This window comes from Diadema antillarum, unplaced genomic scaffold (genome assembly GCF_040938485.1).
Source record: "Diadema antillarum isolate AM-2024a unplaced genomic scaffold, OU_Dant_1.0 scf00000205, whole genome shotgun sequence".
NCBI classification, from domain to species: domain Eukaryota; kingdom Metazoa; phylum Echinodermata; class Echinoidea; order Diadematoida; family Diadematidae; genus Diadema; species Diadema antillarum.
This window is the reverse complement of record NW_027271094.1, coordinates 1,094,727-1,119,285: the sequence shown is the minus strand read 5'-3', so window position 1 is coordinate 1,119,285 and position 24,559 is coordinate 1,094,727. Positions and strand designations below refer to the sequence as shown.

At 40.9% G+C, this 24,559-nt stretch overlaps 1 protein-coding gene across 1 annotated transcript in view; it reads left to right on the top strand.

Annotated features, from left to right (window-relative positions):
* The window catches only part of LOC139724049 (N-acyl-phosphatidylethanolamine-hydrolyzing phospholipase D-like), a 64,026-nt gene that overhangs the window by 10,629 nt on the left and 28,838 nt on the right, over positions 1-24,559 (top strand). The window contains exon 2 of the mRNA XM_071635247.1: positions 17,729-18,524. Within this exon, the coding sequence (XP_071491348.1) occupies positions 17,729-18,524 (796 nt within the window). The remainder of the gene's footprint in view (positions 1-17,728; positions 18,525-24,559) is intronic.

The window sequence follows — 24,559 nt, the reverse complement described above, 5'->3', positions numbered from 1 at the left end:
ATAAGTTCCCACAGACCGTATCAGCCGCACGAACCCAGCTTCTTTTTTTTTTAATATTTCTGCCTGGATCTTGGCGCATGAGTAAGGCAGGCTTCCGTTCCTTTGTTTTGCCAAGTGTGAGATCTAGACACAATTCCTGTAACATCACATTTCAGTCTTCCATTAATTGTAAAAAGAGAAGGAGGAGGGGGGGGGGGGGAGGGGGGAGGGGGGAGGGGGAGACAGAAGGGAGAAGATGGAGTGAAGGGGCGGGAGGAATCCCATTAACCCTCATGTCATTGCTATTGTACAGTGGAGTCTTACTTGGCTCTCCAGGAGTTAATGGACGATGAGAAACATTTGAGTCAATTCCTTGATGCCGCAACTTGAGGTGAGTCACCGTCTGAATAACATCCTCCTCACCTACCCCATCCCCCTGTCTCCGAGCAGGTGAATTGTCTCCCCTTCACCTGAGCGCCCGACGCCCGATGAGTATTCACCATTCCTACTTTGATTGGTTGCAGCTCACTGTCGGCGGATACTCGACAAATAGGGCAGCCAAACGTGCCCATCCCCACTTTACTGCATCAAGGCATGCTTTTTGTGTTTGCCTCTGACAAAGAAAACCTTACTTGTCTCCTGGTATTCACTAATTTCACCCCCATTTCATCAAATTTTAAGTGTCAGTAGGCAATGCTGATGCATTAGAGAAATTGAATCAGTGCAGGTGTTTTTTTTCTTTTCATTTAACATCCATGGCAAAGTAAGCAACTCTGTAGAAACCCTCAGACTGGACAGGAATGATAAATTATTTAAAATATGATTAATTCTGTCCATTATCGCCCTGTTGCCTAGTGGTATAGGAACTTCTCTGCCACACACAGTGGATTCAAAATATTAATGTTTAAAAGTTAGAATTGGAATAGGGGAAACTCTTTAGACATATAGAATAAGATGAGGGATGTAAGATAATGGATTGCCCAGAACAGAAAACCTGTTGTATAGGTGAAAGTGCACTTGCCTGGGGACAAAGTGTCCTAGGGTAGAAATGTGGGAGAGGGTTTTAGAGAATTAGAGACATTTAATCCATGTCATGGCTCATCATGGTGAGCAAGTGGTGGGATAATTACTGACAGGGCTTGTGTCACGGTTTCATGTACCCTTCTCTTGGTAAATCTATGATTTGGTTACCCCTTGACATTAGTGATTCTTTGACCGACGATGTTCTTTTTTTTTTCTATTCAGTTTTACTGCGTGCAGACATCACTATATAATTCCATGGTGATAATCTGATATCGAGCAATTTACTCTGAATCAAACAAAACGCAGGGAATAGTTACCCATCCTTACCACTTCTCCAAGCCCAAAATCCCTTGGCTCAGCCGCCATTGATTCCTTCGGCCTTCAACTCGACCTTCATGTTGGAAAAATGCACTCACCCAATATCCGTCCATGTGGAGGATAGGTTTGCATTATGATAATGAAATCAATATTGCAGCGCAATTTACCACGGCTCGGAATCATGCACACGGCATGCACAAAAGAGTATGACTGGGTAATTACATGGATATTGATGCATCTACATTAAGGTTGCTGGTTGCCTTATATATTATGTTTCATATCTTTCCATGTAAGCAAATGAATGTCAAACACCATATGAATTCCATGCTAAGAATTCTTGATAATATTCAATCATTGAAAGCTAGGTTTTCAGGAACTGGAGATAGGTTGTAATCTTTGAAGATTAAAACCGCTTAAATGCAATACACGTCTACAAAACATACATAAAACTCATATCCATAGCTTGGACTGCAGTTATCATTGTTGTGTATACAGTACCTTGTGTATGAGATGTTATTTCTAATCTGTTAGGATGTATTTTTTTTCCTCTATTAATTCTTATGTGTTTGCAGCAGATCTGTAATTTCCTACTTTGGAGCACTAGTTGTCTGTAGTTTAATTTATTGTGTGGCATTGTGCCCCCTGAAAATGTTTCATACTGCAATATCATTGGTGTGCAGATCCATGCCAGATGCGATGATTAATTGCGGCGTAGCTTTGTGTTTGCTGCTGCTGGCACGTCGAGGCAGTATAAATCACCCGAGGAGAGAATTCCCGCACTCACAGACTGAGCAAAATGTCCGCGTGGAGCAGCATGATATGCTGTCAGTGTGTAACCATAGCAACCGCATCATTGATCCATGTAGCATCTCTGTGTGACTCACACCTTTCTCCCGATCTTTCTCTCCTGCTCTTTCTGCTATTCCTGTCGGTTGGTTCCCACTTGACCGGTGGAAGGTGTGAGGCATTTTATGCAGAAATTGAGTAATCTGGTCGTCATAAATAATGCAACAAGCCATTGAGTCAACAGATGTTCGCCTTGGTACATAGAAGTGCCCTTTTTTTTTTTCCTTCCCTCTCCCTCGGGCTGGTGATAGTATGACTCTCTGTGCCTAGGTGTGCAAAATTTGGAAGCTCAGAGTGATATCTCTGGAAAGGTGGGTTGGGTTCTCTGCTTGGAGAAGGCAGAAGGGATCGAGGAGGAGTTACATTGTACCTGGAGGGAGCCAGAGGGTCCTTCTTTCTATGTGCCTGCTTTAATTCCTGGAGGATGGCGTTTAGTATGTGTCATGGGAGGGGGGCCATCATCACCTCCTGTGGGGAGTTTGGTCCTGGATGCCATCCTGGCAGATGGGAGGAGAGCTATGTCAGCACCAAGTAAGTCATCCCTGCCCTCTCAAGCTATTGCAGATTGTTCTCCCAAGTACCACGTGGTATGTCTGTAGATGTCTTGTACAGGTCACCATTCATGGCAACAGTGGTATCTTGTCATGTAACCGTGATGCTTGGGATTACAGCTCCATCACTTCTAGCTACTTGATGAGAAAAGTATGACAGGATTACCAAATTCAGTGATCAAAGGTAGTATGCTTGTTCATGCCTAGCATTTGATATCTCTGAAGTGACAGGACCCACCAATTCGTGACTATGTATTATAATGAAAGATTACTTCTTATGTTGTAGTAGGACAATGCTCTACTCTGATAAATCAAAAAAGCATTTATTTTTTATTAATTTTTATATGGTATTAACTCCTTTTTACAGATTATCTCACCAGAGAGGGCCTTCTAGATTTTAGCTTGCATGTTGCCATAAAACTTGATAAATATAATCCCTTTAAAGAAATGAAATGACAAGGTTACATTTATTTTGGTAAAAATGTTTTGCTAATTCAGAAAATAACTTCAGAGTATGCACATTGTTTTTTTATCATAAAAAATGTGTGTATTAATTTTGCCTGCAATAAGGTTTGTATACACAAATTCAGTATAATTTTGGACATCCTGTTTTGTTTGGAACTTATGGATATAATTTACTTTAAATTTCTTACTGCTACATGCATTTTGTACTACTGAGGCAACTGGGGGTGGGGGTAGGGGGGCTGTTTCACACAGGGCTAAAATTAGTCCTAAATTCGATTCAACTGATCTTAGGGCCAGTGTGTGGATCAATCAGTCCTATGAAGGTAGGAACTACATTGTAGCTGACTCAGCCATTTGGTAATAGTATCTTTAGCCCACCTTGCCACATTCTGGAATACATTTTGAATGTCAAGGTATCTTTCCCAAGAACATCAGATCTGAATCTGTCCCAACTTTGAGTTCATTGTTTGGCTCAATGTAGTTCCCATGTTAGTAAAACAGGGCCAAGGGGGCATTTCATGAAGCCTTTTGTCAGAATTTTTTGTTCTCACAAAACTGTTACAAGCTACTGAAATCATTGTATCTGATTGACTTATACCCCTTTCAGGTAATCGTGGATGCGGATAATAGGAGCAATAAGTCGTAAAATTTTGATTACATGAACGGGAGAGGAGTAAAAAAGTGCGCATTATTTTGATGCTGCTATTATGCGCATTATTGCAGCATGAGGAGTTGATCGAGAATACATGAACGCGTTTTATGACTTATGCGCACTAACATTCCACAGTTCGGTCAAAGGTCACTCGATTTCCCACATAACCGCTGATTGCTGAGCTTGAGCGAGAGCTGTGCATACACGTGAGTATATATCACCGGAAACATTACGTCATTATAGAGGCGTGCGCAGTAACCATGACAAATACTCCCGTCTTTCGCACCGTTATATGAACGGGCGCTCGTAAAAGTAGTGCGCACTTCATGGGATATATGAACGTGATTTTGATTACTTCATCCGCATTATTTGGATGCGGATAATTGAACCGCGATTACCTGAAAGGGGAATTAGAGAAAATTTGTCAGGCAAAATGCCTCATGAAATGCCCCTCATGTGTCAAGGTTTCACACTACAGTCATCCCTCTGCAGGACTTTTTTTTTTCTGACCACCCAGGCTAAAAGCTGTCAAAATTAATTACCCTCAGTTTCATCCCCTTATCCACAATTGACATCTTGTTAGATTTTTGGCCCAAAGAGAGTTTAATTCTTAATTTTGTATGTCACGCCCTTGACACACCCATGTACCCAAGTCTGTATAGCTCCCACAAACTTTCAAGGGGAGCATCATATGTTATCACAAGAGCTATTTTTTGATGTTCTGGATTGCCCTGTACAAAGACATTCTATAAGTGGTGCATACCGGTTTGCGCTCTTTTTTTTTTTTTTTTGGGGGGGGGGGTTTCTTTTTATACCACAGAATAGAACTCCAATGTAATAACCAAGCAATGGGAAAATTAAGGACTGATACTATAGTGATTAATATTGCAGGCACAGTAGTATAATTGCTGAGTCTAATTGTTCATAGTCTCTGAGATTATTTCAATACCTTGCTACCCTTCTATTGTCAGTGATGGCTGTAATCCAGACGATTGTATGATCAATGTAGCTGCATATGTACACAAATGAGTACACCTTGTTATAGTGCATTTAGCTTCAAATGACAGTCCAAAGAAATTTGTCTTTGAAAGCAAAAAATAGAATGATTCTCCCTGACAAACTGCGAGAGATCTTCTTTTTTTTCTCTACAATTTAGTGTGTAATATGCACTGTACATGTACATCAAGAATTATATATTTGACCGCTAATTAATCGGTCAAAACAGTGTTAAAACATGTTGATCAGCTGTAGTAAAATTAGAAGATAAATGATAGGTGGAAATTTTGCCACTACTGTAAAATGTATTATATTCATGGCATCAAGCATGAAATTTTCACAAAATTGGAGCAGACCGCCTTTTTTGCAGCATGAAATTTTCACGAATTGCCACTGGCATTCAATGCATATAGCGTAGGAAAGAACTTTCATGTGCATTTTGATTTTGCAAATCTTGGCTCTCGCGAAATTAATATGCACACAAACATTCCTCGTTTTACAGTATTGAGAAAGCTTTGACTATTTGAATGCCAGGATGTAGTCATGTCAGGCTCACTGCATTTGTACCGGTATTCCATGCTGTCATACAAAATATTTTGATAAGGAGGGGGGGGGGGGGGGGAATCCGGACTGACATATAAATACAGAAATATGAAGAGGATGTTTATATTCCTACAGCAATTCCTAGACTTATGACTTATTATATGATTTTGAAGGATAAATCAGTTACCTGAAATCATGAATGTCATTTCAATGACTTTTTGCCGTTTGAATTCTTTCATACTTCTGGTTTCATTTCTCAAACATTTTCAGTCTGAAACTGATGTAAATATAAATATTCAAATGCAAGAGGACCAAACAAAAGTAAATCCCTACCACTCAGCTGGCCAGTCAGATCTATAACGCATCATGTCCACGCACATGATCCTTCCTGGTTCCTTCAAAAGCTTGGAATCCTGTCGTTGCTATGTTTTCCCAGTAATTGTGGTCAAACAACGGCTCTTGCGAACAAGGTCACGCCCTATCCACCCAGGGGGATTTTGTTATAGGGGCCTCTGAGACGTTTGCGCCAGCGAAGGAGCTGTGAATTACTCGCAATAAAGGTGAGGCGGGACTAAAGCGCTATTAAGCCAAGGTGTGGCCACTGATGTGTTTAGCGTGAAGTTGGCCTCTTTGCGGATACGCTCTTCGTGACGTAGATTTGATCACATGACCCAATCCCTCGAGAAAACAAGATCCTAGCACTCCCGGGGGCCTCTCAACAGAAAATTTGTGAGAGTTGTCCTCCATAGAGCTTACCAATTTGAACCCCATATCTTGATAAAAATTGTCAGTAGGCAAATCAAAAAAGAACATGAGATCAAGCAATTTCTGGTTTCTCTTATAGACATGCATGAAAGTAATGATGATTATCAAATATACAGCAAATAGTGTCAAATTACCCTTTCAGCCACCATTTATGAAATGTCAGGACTCTCGTACAGTTATGATGTAGCCCACTTTGCAGTACACCCTCTATATTTTCACTAAGATTAACATACACCATACATGTACAAATGATATTTGGTTTTCAAGAACCAGTTGAAGTTATGAAATTTGTGCAATCTGTTATTTTGCATGCCATCCTGCTAACCCGTAAAGAAAATTCTGACTGACTTCTAAACTAGGTATAGGTGTTGGAACATGTTTGTGAAGAGAATACAATTGTACAATCATATTCGTCATGAGCTTTCCCGTTTAAGGTTACACTACTCTGCTGTATACCAAATTACTGATTCATCATGTACCATTGTGGTTTGTGCATCACTAGAAATGCTACATATCAGGTAGCTCTGACAAATATGTCATCACTATCTCAACAGTTGTTACGTCTGGTCACCACAAGGGTGGCATATTAAAGTAACTTGATGTTCAGAAAAATGTGTAACAGATTTAGAGCTAGAAGGAACATTAAGTTGGATTCATCAAGGATACATGATATATATTCAAAATCGTGCTATCAGTAAGACTTTCCTCTGCTGAAATCTGTAGACCTAATTTATTCAAACACTTTTCAGAACTGTTGGCTTTGGAGCCCGACTAGGATGGATACATTGCTCCGTCGCTGGGGCGACGCTTGAAGAAGCGGCGGGTCTGCCTTTATCATTGGGGGATGGGGGGGGGGGGGGGAAGGGGGATCACATTTGCTGCAGGCGGACGCGGTGTGGCTGTAGAAGTCGTGGGTGACTGTGATCTTCTGAGGTAGACACGTGATCAGGACTGGAGGATGAAAGCAGCGGTTATCTTTCTGATTGGCTGGCTGGTTAGGATCATATCTAGGTCATCAGTGTTCTTTTCTGATATAGAGTGATATTGCCATGGGAAGGGAATCAATGCTCACCGTACATGCTATTTTCATAATTTCCATGCATGATCTTGCACAAGTTTTTTTTCCACGTTTATTTATATTTTCAAAATTAGATGTTCATTCAGTACAGCATTATTACACATGTACATGCTCGTGCAGTAATGCATTATTAGCGTACTAAAAGTCGGCCTCATTTCAAATGTATAACTTCCATTACGGTTTGCGAAGGCAACTTGCAGGAAATTATTGAGTAGCTGTGATGGGATCAGCAATGTCCTGTTAATGGGTAAATGTTTGTTGAGTCTGAAATCATGTAAGCTATTTCATCAAATGTAATCCAGAATTAGCACTAATATTGAACTAAAGAACTATAGGTGTAAATGCAACAGATGCAACAAATGATATGGCAGTGTAGTGTTCTAAAATCAGTTGGACATGAATGGGATGATTTGTTGAACAATAGATGTACTAACTGCAGCTTTGTGTGCAGAGTCTGTATAGGAGTTAATTTTCTGAGTGTAAGTTTCTGAGTGTAAGTTTCTGAGTGTACATCTAATGTGTACACTGTAGTTTATGTTTGATGAAATACACAGAGAAAAGTGCATACTCATCATCTGTAGCAAAGACAAAATTAACACGCTTGACGTTTGATGCTTGAAAGGGGCCCAAACAGTTCAGTACGTCACACTGACTAACACCTTTAATAAGTGTTGTGGATATATAAGGTTTTTTTTTTCTTTTTTTTTCTGAAATCACTCTGTGCAGTACGTGATCGATACCATGTTTGCAAATTCTGCTTGTAGTTGGGCTGAGCATAACCGGATTCTATCAAATTTAACTGTTTCCCCCCGATACGAATCTGGATTACACGTCAGGTGTGGGGCCGAATTAGGCGAGGACTAGAGTGGTAGAACCCTGCCACTGTGTTGCTACTTTTAGGGAGGCTTGGGCCGTGCCAAGAGATGGTTTCTAGTGAAACAGGAAGTCTTGGATTTCGAGGAGTTTCGGAATCCTTAAGGATTGGTGGGTGACCTCTCTGCTATGCAGATGCGATTTGCTTCGTCTCTTTGGCATCGCTGTGCTTTTTTTATACTGCCGGTACTGTATTTCATTTTCTTTTTGCCTAATCAGACTTCATGGGGCTTATCGTAGGTATAACATTCAAAAGCAAAAGATACAGTAGGTACACCAGTGCTTCTGGCTGTGAGATTTAGCAAATGTTTAAAAAATACTGGAAGATATTCTATTTCTTGGATATGTATATAAATATGTCAATAATGAATGTAGAGAAGTGCTTAAAAGTAGACATATTTGCCATTCATTTATTTATTTATTCATTGATTTATCCATCTATTTATTAGCTCACCTGAGCCAAAGGCTCATGTGAGCTATTGCGATCGCCCTTCGTCCGGCGTCCGGCGTGCGTCGTGCGTCGTGCGTCGTCCGTCGTCCGTCGTCCGTCGTCCGTCGTCCGTCGTCCGTTGTGCGTCGTGCGTAAACTTTTTACATTTTCATCTTCTTCTTGAAAACCCCAAGACCGATTTTCATCAAACTTGGCAGGTAGCATCCCTAGGGGGTTAGGAACTCAATTTGTTAAAATGGGCACCATGCCCTACCCAGGGGGCCCCCAGGGGGGCCCAAACCCCCCAAAATTAAGGAATCTGTAAAAATCTTCTTCTCTAGAACCAGAAGTGATAGAGCTAAGTTAATACTATGAGTTAGTACATTGATGACTGTAGTTTCAAGTTTGTTCATGGCAGAATCAGGGGTGCCCCCCTTGGGACCCACGGGAGGGGGTGGGGAGGGGTTCTAATGGGGCCTAAATTGTACATTTTCATCTTCTTCTTAAGAACCCCATGACCCATTTTCACCAAACTTGGCAGGTAGCATCCCTAGGGGGTTAGGAACTCAATTTGTTAAAATGGGCACCATGCCCCACCCAGGGGGCCCCCAGGGGGCCCAAACCCCCCAAAATTAAGGAATCTGTAAAAATCTTCTTCTCTAGAACCAGAAGTGATAGAGCTAAGTTAATACTATGAGTTAGTACATTAATGACTGTAGTTTCAAGTTTGTTCATGGCAGAATCAGGGGTGCCCCCCTTGGGACCCAGGGGAGGGGAGTGAGGAGGGTCCTAATGGGGCCTAAATTGTACATTTTTATCTTCTTCTTGAGAACCCCATGACCCATTTTCACCAAACTTGGCAGGTAGCATCCCTGAGGGGTTAGGATCTCAATTTGTTAAAATGGGCACCATGCCCCACCCAGGGGGCCCCCAGGGGGTCCCACACCCCCAAAATGAAGGAATCTTTAAAGATCTTCTCTAGAGTCAGAAGTTATAGAGCTAAGATAATACTATTAGTGAGTACATTAATGACTGTAGTTTCAAGTTTGTTCATAGGAGATCCAGGGGTGCCCCTCTTGGGAGCAGGGGTGGGGGGGGGGGGGATGGTTGGGAAGGTCCAAATGGGGGCCTGAATTGTACATTTTCATCTTCTTCCTTAAAACCTCATGATGGATTTTCGTCAAACTTGGCAAGTAGCATCCCTAGGGGGTCAGGATCTCAATTTATCAAAATGGGCACCATGCCCCACCCAGAGGGCCCCAGGGGGCCCCAATCCCCCCAAATTAAGGAGTCTTTAAAAATTTGCCCTTATTGTACATTTTCATCTACTTTAGAATGCCTGGTCAAATTTTGGTAGAGCTGTGAATAATTTAGATTAGTGACTGCGTGAAAGGTGAACTTGCGATACTCAGGTGAGCGCTAGACCCGCGGGTCTCTTGTTTATTTATTTATTTATTTTGCACTCTAATGAGTAACCTTTATGATTTTTTTTTACCTTTAGCTTTTGCTGAATACAACATGCAACATAAGTAATGATTTAATTTCAGTAGTGAGCTAGTTTTACGGACTGCAAACTATACACTCTCTCTCACACACTCTCACACACACACACACACACACACACACACACACACAATCACTGTAAAATATTCCATATTATTATTGGTACCAGTACTTCAAAAAGCACAAAGTATGAATTGGGGCTGGTGAAATGCACTGTATATAAACACAGATTCAGACATCGCAGGTAGATTCACTTCTACAGTTAGACACAGCCAGACATCAATTGAAGGTGTCTGAAGTATTGTAATTGGAAGAATTATGACTGTCCTTTTTGTTGAAGAAGTGAAAACAAAAACAAAAAAGAGTACCTCGGTGGAGTCTTCTGCAAAAATTCACAAAGGTAATCTAACTTTATTCTATAGATCATGCAAATTTTAACTGTGTAGATATGTATGAGAAATGAGTTTACCATGAGATATTCAATTATGAATGCACACTACGCCATGATACACCTATTTCATACTTGTTTTTGTCCATGGACTAAATTCGAATAATTAATTCATTCAAACTATTTGTGTTGACTGGGTTCTAGTGTTTCCAGGCAATTCCACATCACAATTGCTGGTGTGTGTATTAGAGCTCCAATGACTCATGGGAGAAGATATTACCACACCACTGTGCAAACTTTCGTATAAATTGTAATATCTAATTCTCTGTTCAAATTAAGACCATAAATAGTACTAGAACAGGGGAGAGGGATTTTTTTCCTCTCTCTCTCTTTTATGTGTAGTTGCCTATTGCCCATTAATAATCTCGGCCATTATGTCCATCAGAAGTTACTCTAAAGAAATAAAGCTTTCGGAAGTGCCTGAAGATGTAGCTGCCTTTTTATTGCCCCATTAAGGAGGCTCAGCCAAAGTTTCTGCCCTGAATCTTGGGAAGGAGGTTGCTGGAAATGGAGATGGCGCTCACCGCATCCAGCCATGACTTGGCCGTTGCTAGGATACGGCTGGTTGATGACTAACTGACTCTGGGATGGCTACTCACCATTTCTATGACATGAAGTTTGCCAATCCCTTTTCTACGATGTTATTCCCTGATGTTCAGGGAGTCATTGGATAGTGGTTTGTACATCAAGAAGGTTCCTATTGCTACACCTCCTATGCTGGAATCCCTCTTGATTCATGGAAGTTAACTTTGGCAGCCATTTAAATTCTCCATATTGTACTCTGTTGCCCATCTGTTATTGTACTATTCAAAGTTGAGTGACCTTCAGTACATTTGTAAAGTAAGGGACCAAAACCACTGATGCTTAGTCTTTTTGTTTGTTTGTTTGTTTTGCATCATGTTTTGTATTCATAATGTTCTTGAAGGATTCTTCAGCCAAATTAGAAAGAAGAAGTGCTCTTGAAATGTGAAAGTTTACTCATACTTCTCTTGTTTTTTGTTTTTGTTTTTGTTTTGTTTTGTTTTTTTGGGGGGGAGGGGGTGATTGATAATAGAAGCAAAATCCTTTGTTGAGCTAAGAGTTTTTCAGTTGTGAAAGCGCAGGGACTCAATTCCTGGCTCGCCTGAATGATTTTACACCCTGTTGATGCTTGAATAAAGAACAAAACAAATACAACAATGAAATGAAAAGTTAATGTTCTTTTTCCAAAGCAGTGAAAGTGTAGTGTCCCTCCTCCATTCTCAGCTGCTGGTGTCTTGCAGTAAAAGAGCTGGAAATTTAGCTTGATGGATTTGACACAAAAGGAGAGAAAAAAAAATTGAGTGTCCATTTCTGTCTCTGCCCCTGTCTGGGCCAAATTCACTTTGTGTCAAGTCTAATGGTGTCTGTCTTGGTGGTAAGGACTAGCGGAAGGCATGTAATGGTAAGGATGACAGAGAAGGAATGAGTATGTGTTTGCTAGTGCACAAAGACACGGATGACTGACGTACATTAAGACAGAAAGAGTTAGGCAGCATTAGGTAGTTTGGTTAACAAACACTTTCTGTGATTTGTTTGCTGTTCGGCACATGAACTGGCAAGTTTTCTTTACCATTCAGCTCAGATGTCCTAATGTCCAGTTGTCAACTTACAAGCATCTCGCTATGTTGTATATCCGTAAGTTAGTAGCGTGACTTTCACTTTGGAGTGTGACTCGTTACACCTGAAAGCACTTTTGTCACATACACAAACGTTTAGGTTGGATTTAATGAAGTGCAAATGACATATAATATGTAGCTTGACAAGTTACAGCCATGTGCGTCTAGGCATGTAAACAGTCAAAGAACTTCCCGTTCAACTTGATATCATATATAATGTTAGTCGCATGGGGAAACTTTGAAATGACAATGTTTCTGAGGGAAAGTGTTCGATTACCACAAACGTTGACTTACAACATTTATTGCTTTCTTTATAGAATTGTTTTGGACGACTGCCTAGTTTTTTACTTGCACTCTCAGAGCAACTGACATTAGCTTTCTAAATGATGTTAATACAATCTGCATTTTTCCTCCTAAACTGTGAATGTCTTGCTTTTTGTCTTGCTTGTTCTGTATCCCCTTTTAAAGTTTTGTTGTCAATCTTTAATGTCAGCAGAATATAGAAGTGGCAGTCCATTTTCAATCTTGTTGTGGTTTATCTCTGAGAAGGAGCTGATAACCTGGTCTGTTCAAATCGTTCAGGAGTAGAAGAAGATGTCTTGTGATAGAAGAAAGTAATACCTTGGAGGTTTTGGGGAGTTATTCTTGGCCAGCTTGAATGTTCATGAGAGCAATTGTCTGCAATCTGGAGTGGAGATCACTTCGGTACTTCTTGGCTTCCTGCGGGGGAGCGTTCTCTACCCCAAGGGAAGTGACGAATGAGATGTAATCACGGATTCGTGTCGGATGCTGGAGGAGATTGGAAAGGATGAGCTCATTTAAACATGTGAAGCCTTCGTAGAAATGGCCAGAGATGAGCAAGGTATTTTCTGGGTATCAAAGATCCACGCTGCTAATTCAGTAAGATAAACATTTTCAGCATGCCGCAAACAAATGCCACGGATATCACGTGCGTACTGTCTGACACCCAGTCCTTGTTTGGGTGCATGGGTTACGCAGTGAGATTAACAATCATCCATGTGCCGTCAAATGTTGTGATTGGAGTGCCAGTCTGAATTTGAGTATTGGCAATGGTATTGTCGAGATGATAAAAGTGCCTGCTATTGTATCAGGTAAGCTGTGTTGTTGGAATGTTAATGACTTTAGGTGTTGCTAGATCTATGCATTTTCATTAGTTGGACTGTATTTGTAGGATGTACATGCGGATATGTCAGGCAATACAGGATGCTATGCCTCTCATGGGGTCGGGGGGGGGGGGGAGGAGGGGTAAGGGGGTTAGGAAGGGGCATTTTTCCCTTCAGGCTCATTAGTGCCCTTGATTGACGGGGCCAATTCGTGCTTGTCAGCACCCCATGCATGCCTTCCCGTCTTGATGATGTCGAGTCACACTTTTCCCCTCTCTCTGGGTTGCTCTGTGCAGTGTATTCCCACGTCCCTCCTTTTCCTCCAAGTCATGGAGAGTCTGCATGTCAATCAAAAGGGCTCCATGGCGCCCCTTTCCTCCTTCCCACATGAAAGATTTGTCTTTCTGTAATGGGCTCTTCTCTGGCCCCAAACCCCCGCTAATCAAAGCCAGTCCAGGAGATGGCTGTGTGGAAGCCGGTAGTGTACATACGTAGGTGATATGGCATTTTCCCCCCTTCCTCTAATATGCCGTCTGAGAATGAGGCATTGGGTCACTAGGGTAGCTCTCCACACAGAATGTAGCCCACATACAGATGCCTTGCAGATGGACACACCCTGAATGTAGTCTTGGAGTTCAGATGCAGTTAACCCATCTGAAGCTTTCTCCTCCCCCTACCCACGTACACATATATTACCCCTCTCTCTAAATTTCCTCTATGAGATACAGAAATCACCAAATTCAGAGGCATCGATACAATCTGGTCTGTCTTGTTTAAAAAGTGATATCATGACATTTGTTCTGGTGACTTACCTTTATCTTTGCCAGAAAACGATCAGAAGTACACAAAAAGAAAGAAAAGTTCACAATCAGCCCATGACACGATAAACTGCCTTCTGGGGGATCTACTCAAATTTACCATTACACTTTCGAAGATAAAAGAATTTGGTGAACAGGTAGAGGCCAGTATTTTTATAAATTGCATCACTGCTCCAACATTTTTCTACAAGTTTAAGTGCATACTGTCCTTCTACTTTAATGCCCATTTTGCATTTAGTGAGTAGGTCCCAGTCTTACTAGAGATCAAATAGGAAACAGGGGGGTCTATGGCAACATGATGAGTAGATGAACCCTTTGCCAAGAAACCACATTTCCTCGGCAACCACAATACTCCATCCCCCTCCCTTCCGTGCCCTCCCCTCTTCCTTTTTTCTTTAAAGGAATCCATCTCCGGTATCAGTTTCGATGCACAAGATTTTCATGTCGTTCAGTATCTGCTTATAAACCATCATCATCATATCGTCAGATCAAATGATAAATTTTGTGGATGGTTCAGCTCTCAGGGGGGATGCTATCTGTATCATGATCCACCTAGAAGTAAGCAGCATGAATGTCATGGCGACTATCAAATGGTAAATCAGTGCTGAATTTTTTTTTTTCTCTTCTCCACTTCAGATAGTGTGCGTTATCATTGCACAGGAAAACTGACCTAGGAATTGGTCTACTATAGATCACCAAGCTTGAGGTTCATCACTTCCCCCCCCCCCCCCAAAAAAAAAAAAGAACAAACAAACAAACATGATAACTTAACACCCAACTTCATATTCTATCAGTAGCAAGCTGCATGTCTTTGTATTCAACTTTCAGGTATAAGATTGCCACCTACCTTGCTATCTAATGTATTTGGCTCAAATGATGTGCCTCATAAAGAAGGAAATATACATCTCGGTAAAAGAAGGTTGGATTGTTCATTGTGCTTTCTCTTCATGGTACATTTATACCCAGGGAAGGCAGCCCTAGATATTCCCATGAGAGGATATCAATGACTTCTTTCATATCAGAATTAGATAATCAGCATCAAAATATGTCTACAGAAAGACAAAAACTTGCTATGGATTTCAGCATCATATTTTCTAGTGTGCTGTTCAGATAGCAGCAGTGCTCTGCCATGTAACAGGAGTATGATTTTGAAAATTTTATAGGATTGCACTCTGTAATTTGTAAGGCATGGTCAACAATGATTCTTTTTCATGCAAAATGCCTGGGATATAGCATCAAATGTGTGTGCGTATTACACTGGATCGACAAGGTTTTTAGATCAATGAGCCAGTGAGGGATAGGATTGGCTATTAATAGCCACTGGTACAGCCATGGATTAGCTGAGGTGAATCTCCTGTCTAAATTTGGGGACAGGGTCATATGAGAGTGTATAAATATCCACTCTTATCCACTCAGACCGCCTAATACATGGTGCATTTTGTGTCAAAATGTAGTATTTACAGATTTAAAGACCACGCAGTACCCTTTGCCGTGTGAAAGCCGATGGCAAGCTTTACGTGCGTCATCAGACTGGTAATTAATGTCTCTTGTGTTGTATGACTTACAGCTATTTAAAGTGTTAGCAAGAGGTTCATTTTAGAGAGGCCCAAATTCTGAATTTTTCATGATAGCTTTTAAAAATATATTGATATAAAAATTATATATTAGAATATTAGCTGTTACTTTCATGACATCTCTGTATGTCTGTCTGTGTCTCTACGTATGTATGTATGTGTATATATATATATGTGTATATATATATATATATATATATATATATATATATATATATATATATATATATATATATATATATATTTCTCCACATATACACTTCAGGTGTGAGTTTTTTCAAGTCTCCCTCTGAATATCTTTCTTTCATAATATACACTTGTTATTTTCTTTTAAGCACTAAACTCATACCTATTATGTAATACTTAATTCTGCACTCTATCGACCTATTGCAGTACATCTTTGTGAAATTTTCCTTTTGATCTTGTCATTGCAATTAAAGGACAGTTCATTGCATACATAGTGACATACTTCTGACAGTTTTTATGTCTTTGTATGCAACTTGCCTATAGTTGCTTACAGTTTGTTTGGTTTATTCTTTTCTGAGGGTGCTACTTCTGACTTTCTCCCATGGACAGTTTGCCCCAAACTGTTAAGGGAAGAATTCTCAGTTCAGATAAGACCGGTGTCGACCCATCCCTGCTTGAGCACAGGGAATGTTTCTTAAGAGTCATGATGAGATGGACTGATGAGGAGCTGATAGGATGATGTATACTGTCGTAAATTGTACTACCTAATGAGGCTTGAGACACAGAGAAAGAGATAGAGAACGGTAGGGAGAGAAAAAAGAGGAGAGAGAACTGTTGTAAGACTTGGGAGTGACTGAGTGAGTTAGAATCAGGCTCCATGAGTGAGCAATTATGGTAATGATGCATTTTTTCTCCCCACCCCATCTCTTCCGCCTCTGCTTCTCAAGTCTTGGGAGTCTAGACTACTCATTAGTTGTCACTTTTAAACATGGCCTACCATTCACTGCATCCACACAAGCTCTCAACCGTAAGCTCAGAAGGAAGGTGCATTCTGGCGCCTGCCCTACAATCTTCAAATTTCCCCCTCTCTCATTGTCAAAATGGTCTAATCCTATTGTGTTGTCTTCCAATTACTGAAGTCTCATTTTACATCTTCTCCAACGTGTCATCTTTGATTCACTCAAGAGGTTTAAGTCCAATGTTGAATCATTTACAGTCAGTGAAGCCAATTAGGAAAATTTGCTCTTCTTTTTTTTTTTTTTACTGATGGAGAGAAGAAACAGTCACACCAAGGTGTGGCTTTAATTGAGACAATGAGTGACGACTTCAGCTTGTCAGCTCATATTTCCCTCGTTCACTGAGTCCATTTTCTTGGAAAGTCAAGAGACAGTAAGTCATTGGCTCCCCCCAGTGAATGCCGTAGGGCAGGGTGACTTCACCCGTAACTTCTCTCCGTATTCAAATGGACTTGAGAATGAGACTAAGATCAGAAATATCAATAAGAAAGATGTGATCCGATTCTGAGATTAGATTTTTTTTTAAAAGTTGTAATGTAAGCCTTTAACATGCTCTTGTGAAATATCAGTAGTAGCCACAGTGATATAGATAGGAATATCTATCAATGGTGGCACCAGTGATGTTATAGCTTTATGACACTCCCATTTGCTTGTATGTAGAGATTTATTTGAACATCATTTGTTGTTTTACAATTATTCAGCAATTACAATGTTTCTTCAAGTGAAATGGCAATTTCTTTATCATTGTACTACTTTCGATTCATGTGATGTGAGAGGTATATGATTCCTTCCTTCTAAATTGATTTTTAGATTATTTATAAACTTGGTGAGAATTTGTGAAATATATAGAAACCACTAGACCATTGGTAAATCCTGTAAAAAAATTTACGCTGTAGTAACTTTAATAACATAATCAGTGAAGAGATCATCAACTTCTTCTCCTCTTTTTTTGTTGTTGAATAGATGTAATTTAAAGTTAGCTGAAGAGTGATACTGTGCCACAGGCATGCAGACGTGATGAAGGTGCACTGATAATCATCATAATTTTAGTTTCTCATCACAAATTATTGTACCGTGGTAATTCTCTAATGAATGTGTTATCTTGATGCTTTCCTCTCATAGGTCAGCTTACACAGTGTCTGCAATGAACTCATCCTCGGACCGGGAGCCTGATCCTGACCCTTTGGCTTGCCTCGAGGACCTCGGGCCCTCCACAGTCTTCCCGGAGTCCATGGACGGTCTCGACTTCATTGACTCAGAGAGCGTCACCACTCAGGGAAGCAAAGAGAACCTGGTTGATGCTGACCCGTTGGCATCCCCATCAAAAACCACCACCGCAGCCACAAAGACCCAGTCATCCCCATCCAGAAAGTTCATCTACGAAAACAACAACACCTTCTACGAAGATCTGTCGGATCCGCCTTACCAGAGCATCGACAGGACGTGGCTATCGAAGCGCTCTGCCATGGCAACGGCCAACACAAACCAAAGCAATCAGACTCATTCTTTAGCGGTCATCGAGGATGATCCTGTGAACCCAGACTACGCTGCAGTCAAACACGTGGTCACCTTCTCAGAACCGCACAGTCCATCCCTTCCAAAGAAGGATCAGCCTCCCGAACTGCCCGAGGTCAGGCGGAGACCGCCCTCGCGGTCGAACTCGCGATCCTCACCACGCTCGAGCAAGAGCAACAGCGGTTCAGACTTTGATATCAACACTAGCAGGACTAAAGTGATTTGTAACGATCGTGTCAAATTTGGTTCATTGGACCCTCGTAAACTGGAGGATGTGACCCCTTCTAAGTTTAGGAATGGACGCTACGAGAATCCCTGGGAGACATGGAGGATGCCCTCTATAGGCAATATATTTAAATGGTGGTTCTGTACCAAGAACAATAGCAATGTCCCATCCAAATCGGTTAGTATCTCCATCTTGAATTAGTGAAGTTGAGCAACAAATGCTTACATTTTCAGGTAGCTCATGGTAAGTGGACTAAGTGAAGAGATGTGAAGGCTTGTCATGATATGAAAATTGCCATATTTTCTTTCCTCAGTTCACCATGTTTTCTTCTGCTTTTTTGTAAAAAGTACATAACTCTTTTCTCTTTCAGTGAAACAGCAGCTTTAATTTTAGCTTAATTCATCTTCAGCTTTGTGATAATCATTTAGTTTAAGCTGTACCATCTTATATAATTATGATAACATCCACGGCATTCGCTGATTCAACGCATCAGATCTCAAGCTGCGTTTGTAAGAAATTCTGTCCCTACAGCTGGACGAATCTTGAGACTTCTCATGCATAGGCGCAGGCTTATCCTCTGGCATTGACCGCATACAAATTCCTTTCCCTGGTTCCAGTGTTGTGGGGATTTCTTGGCGGTGCTTCTAAAGGAAGTGACACGTCACCTCATGATTTCCTGAAGAATCATTCACCAGAGTTATATATTTGCTGATCAATCTAGTACGACATGGACAGAGGGGGTGAACTTCCCACAATCCCTGCGTAAAGTGAATCCATTCGTGATTTTAAAGATAGTATACCTCAAAAATGGTGTGAGAACACTTTCCACTGGTTCACTTTTGTGTAAGGCCTATCAAAAGGAAGCTGCTGAGCTTTTCTGAAATTTTGTAATGTTTGAGATGCGTGAAAATTCAGTGCAAAAGTCATATCATTTCTGGTCATGACGCATACTCGTAATCTTTGTTTTTTAGTGTTCTTATGCTCTGAATCACTCTTGCACTCGATGAAAACTTTACAGCCACACTCTGGCGCAATTTGTAGTGTGTTACTGGAGACAGTGTCTTAAAGTCATGACCAGTAACTGGTGCACCTCCTGGAGGCAAAGTTGATGCTATGCTTAGTTTGTTACACACACACACAGACTGAAGAAGAAAAAACAAAACAAGAAGGCAGCAATTTGAGGTGAGGACAGAAGGAAGATGAAATGGATGATGTCACCTCCACGGTGCTAATCGCTGCTCACCAACCGTTGGCGTGTCACTCTTCATCGACCGCCATTTCTCACAGAAATTGCCCCTGTCATCCCTGCTAGCCTGTTTTCTGGGCTGCACTTGCTGATTCACTAGCCCCTCGGATTGACCCTTTGACCTCCCCAGCCATACCCACTCTCTCGTCCCGCCCACGCTGTATTCGTTGAGAAAAGTGCACAGTCTAGACAAATCCTGTATTGCCTTTTTGCAGGTCCTTTTTACGCCTCTCACATAAATTTTGCAAAAATTTGGAAAAGGAACAGTGATTAATACTTAAGCAGGAACTGTCTATCACAAAATGAAATTCAAATGAAGACAAAACTTTAGAGAAATATGTGGTACTCTGTGTTATTGATTGTTTTGATATAATGAGCTGTATGCAGGAAAAAAAAAACTGCAGGGCAGTGTATAGCTAACTTAACCACATTAATTCATTCATAGCTGTCCATATCACACACAGTCTCCTTTTCTCATATCATTAACAAAATCCATCAGTCTTTTTGGACCTTTAAAATGAAAACCTTGGATTAAAGGTTACTTGTAAATATGAAAATTGGCATGTTCCTACCGGTAGCAAAGTATAATTTGATTCATGACAGGGGTTGGATGTGTAGTAGGGGAAAAGGGAGGTCTTACCTTCAATGTCTAGACATAGACCGGGAAGGGAAAATTTGTGTCACATGCCCTTGGGGAGGTTTTAGGTGTGCTGAGATTTGCACAGAATGATGTTGTAACCAATGTTAGACAAAGCCTGTATCATCACTTCCCCAGAGGGGCAAGCAGTTTGTCATTGCTGTTTAATTGGTGGTTATGATGGTAGGATTAACTGTCTAGAATAAAGTTAGTGATATCCTGCATTTGACTTGAAGAAACTGTCAGATACATTTAGAACTGCATGAAAACAATCCTTGTGGTGCAGCAAATACCAAGGTACCAAATGTGACCGGCGACAACGGTTTCAGGCAAAAGTCAGAAATTTTGAAAATTCATTTTTTCATTGAATCACATTGCCCATTTCCTAAGCTTTGCATTGATATAAAACACTTGTATTCTTCGGCACCATAAGTGGGCATAGAAAGAGAAATAAAATGCACTTTTTAAGATGTTAGCCTGACAAAATTGCGAGAAAACAGGCTTTGAAGATTCACCTCTTTCTCAAAGACAATGTCGGAGCGGCGATGCGAGGGGAGAATCACCCATCCGTACGATGGTGCCAATCGATGTTAAGCTCCGCCTCTAGCAACCACATCGCCTTCTGATTGGCTCACTGAGAGAGTCAAATTTCCCGGGCACCTTCCTCGGAGCTCAGCGTATGGAGCCGAAAAACAATGCGTTTCGCTCAGGTTTGTTTACAGTACGTCTTTCAAGATGGCGAATACGATAATTGCACGTACGGGTGATGTACATTGGTGCACGCATTACACAATAGCATCCACACGCCATGACCGTGTGCATGTAACAGGAGCGGTGGCGAATCCACACATTTACAAATCGTGTTTTCATTGTGGTTGATTTGTCTATATCATAGGCGACCATTTTGAAGGCAGAAAATTGCCAGTGCTGGCAAGGGTCACGCTTCCTGTTTGTTTTGCTTTTACAAAACATGCATATGTTGCTTTGTTCGGTGGAGCTAATTAAATTAAAACAAACAAACAAACAAACACGACTCGTTAGTTTGGTGCGATCTTGACGCGTAGTATTTGAATATAATTAGTCGCATGGATGTAACCGCTCCTTTCCTCTCATCTCCCTTCCATTGAGTCAGTCTGCTGTCATAATTTTTACTACATGTACAAGTAGACAAATTTGAGAATATCTAGTTTTCTTTTCACACGGTTATGTCATGCTACATGATTTTTGTTTCACTTCCGTTGTCCAACATTGCGGTAGAATAGTTTGGATAGAAAGCCAAACGAAGAGCACGCACTACAGAGCGAGCATGTATAAACCACTATAGCAAGAACAATGGAGCATGTAATCGTGCACGCGTGGACAAAGCATTCCCCAAACGCTGCAACTGGTGTCTCCGAAAGTCAAATTATGTAAATGTATGCGACGCACCAGCCAATCATATGCGAGACCCTGCACCGTAGCAACGCTTGGGATATTGGCGCGGCGTTCGAAAGGAGCTCGAAACTGACGAGTGCGATCTAACATAGGGTGCTTAAAATCCCATTTTCGATAGGAAAAACTTAGTCTTATGCTATGAAATTTAGTGTAGATGTGGAAAACATATCAAAGATTTAATTTCTGCAAAAAACCTAAATCGACAAAAATAATGGTCAAAATCTTTGTACCCCGCCTAGGAGGGAATTTGCTCTTGCGACTTTTGCCTGAAACCATTGTCGCGGGTCACAAATATTCATAGAGCCCTTAGTAAATTGTTCAACCTGTCACAGCAAGAATGAAGGTTGATGGTGACAATACATGTAAATAGGTATTGTAGAAAATTGACACTGTGAATTTAAAGGAAAGTTTTTTTTTCCAAGTTTGTATAATGGACTAATGATACTGTGGAGGGTTTGCAGTATCTGTAGTCTGCACTTTCAAGCTAATATGAAAGTGCCATTATGGAACTTTTCCAAGGGTGATACAGTCACTATGTCCCCCTGACAATGGACAAGCCAAGAGAGTGTACCATGTCACCCATTGTCCTCACCTCCCCCTCTCCCTCCTTACTTCCCCCATCCCTGATAGTCCCTGTATATCCCACCGTGGGTGTGGCGGACAGCCACTTGTTAACACCCACAACAAATGTCCAGAACAACTGTTGGTGATGGCATTGTGTGCACTGCTTAATGGGGAGGATCGAAAACCTACAGTTGCTGGCTGAGCCATCAGGTTTGGCCCATGTTAATGACTACTGACATGATGCTAGGGTAGACCGACAACATCGTTTTGTTTTCCAGTTTGTTCACATGTAACGACAGGAAAGGATTTTGATCAATTCAAGCTTCTCTGAAATGATTGCAGCTGTAAAATAATTGCCACTTCTGGAAGTATGCCATTTCTTTGGGTTGTTGATGTAGTGACTATAGCAGAATCATTTTCATTCCAGTATTATAGAAATGGCTTGATTTGTTCCTTTTCATTGTTTGTCCTCACCTCCTCTCTTGTTTCTATACAGTGCACTCCCGTCACAACGAACACGATTATAACGAAATTTCTTTATAACGAAGTAAATCTTCTGGTCCCAAAATTATCACCATTAAAGTCTATGGTGCAAAATTCGCTTATAACGAACACGGTTATAACGAAATTTCCGTTATAACGAAGTCTTTTCCGAGCTCCACAGACAAAGACAAACAAAAGAAATGTGCTCCATTATAACGAAATGCGAATTGCTTTCGAAAATACGTAGCGGAACAAGCATTTATAGCGTCTCTGCATAGGTGAACGCTTCACACCACCGTGTGTTCGCTCCTTGTGTCACGCACAGTTTCTGAGGGGAACTTGTGTTTATCATTTTAATACAGTTATCCCATCACATTTCACATAGCTTTCCAGTGTATGATGAGTATTCAGCAAACAGAATATGATATAATACGTGGTTTCCTTGTTTTCGTTATATATTGTATTTGTTCGGTTATAACGAAAGAAAACTGCCGGTCCCGAGCATTTCGTTATAACGGGAGTGCACTGTAATTCAATTCAAACAAGAGGTCCAAGTCATTCTAAAGGCACCTTGATTCAACATCCAACCATATCACAAGTAAGGATAATATTGCATCACTTCAATAAGTGTTTGCTGCCTTTATCTTCAGATTTCACCCTGGAATTCCCTTTTCAGCATGAAGTCAGTTTATAAACATGATTGCTCGTGAATTTAAATTGCTTTCTCAACAACCAGAAGGTAATTTACCCAAGGCGGGTATTGTAGTCCCATAAGAACATAATTTGTGTACCCCTTTTGGGAGACAAAGCCCCGATGAGGCATGCTGATGGTTTATCATCCTCTTTACCATCTCCTCGGGACGATTGTGGCCGGGAACGTCTCGCAGTCTTCCTGGTCTCGGTGTCTGATTGCACCACGTGGTATGGACAGATTGCTGGAGGCCCATGTTCCAGAGATAATGCCCCGTGTATTTTTAGCCCCCCAGAGGATTCTTTCCTTTCCCCTTTTGTAGACCAAAGCTGCAAATTGGGTCTTTGACTGGATTAGGGGATGAACCCAGATCTTGTGATGTCGGGCTTTAAGGTGTCAGTCAAGAAATATGCTGTAGTTATTTGGAACAGCAGAGAATTCAAATCTTCCCTGCTGGAGTGATGTCGGGAGCATCATATTTAACATAATACTCCAGGTCATCGGTGAGCTTTAGTTCAGAGTTAGGACAAAACTCCAAAGATTTGATGGGTTTTTTTAACTGAAACTTATATTCCCATCACTTTCCCCTCATATTTTAGGAATTGAGTCAGAGAGGTGTCCTGCACTATAGTTTGAAAGCTGTCATATACCGAGCCATCAGACGCACTCAATACCTCGTACGTGACTGTGATATTTGATCATCCGATATGACGGTGGCACACACATGAACTCGTTTGATGATATCTAACATTGAGTCAATCCTGGATTAAGGGATAATTTGGAATCTTTCACTGTAAAATCCACAGTAGGGTTGATAAATGTGATAAATGCATCATAGGTCGTTTTCCTGTAGCAATTACATATCTTACCAAATAGGGGCATTGTGCACTCTTCAGTCATATACAGTTGGCAGCAAAATTATTCAACCCCTCTCTTGCATTTTTGATACTCTGGCATAATGAATTACATTATGACTGCAGATTATTACTAAATCATACAATTGGTGATCAGATAGTTTTTTACAAGTAAATAACAGATCAGTAGCCTTTGATTTGCATATAGTTACAAACTTTGATCATTCATGTATAAAGAGATATGGTCCAGTGAGCACTTTTATGGTCATTTTCAGTCCTTTCGGTGATCACTGAAGCGTAACG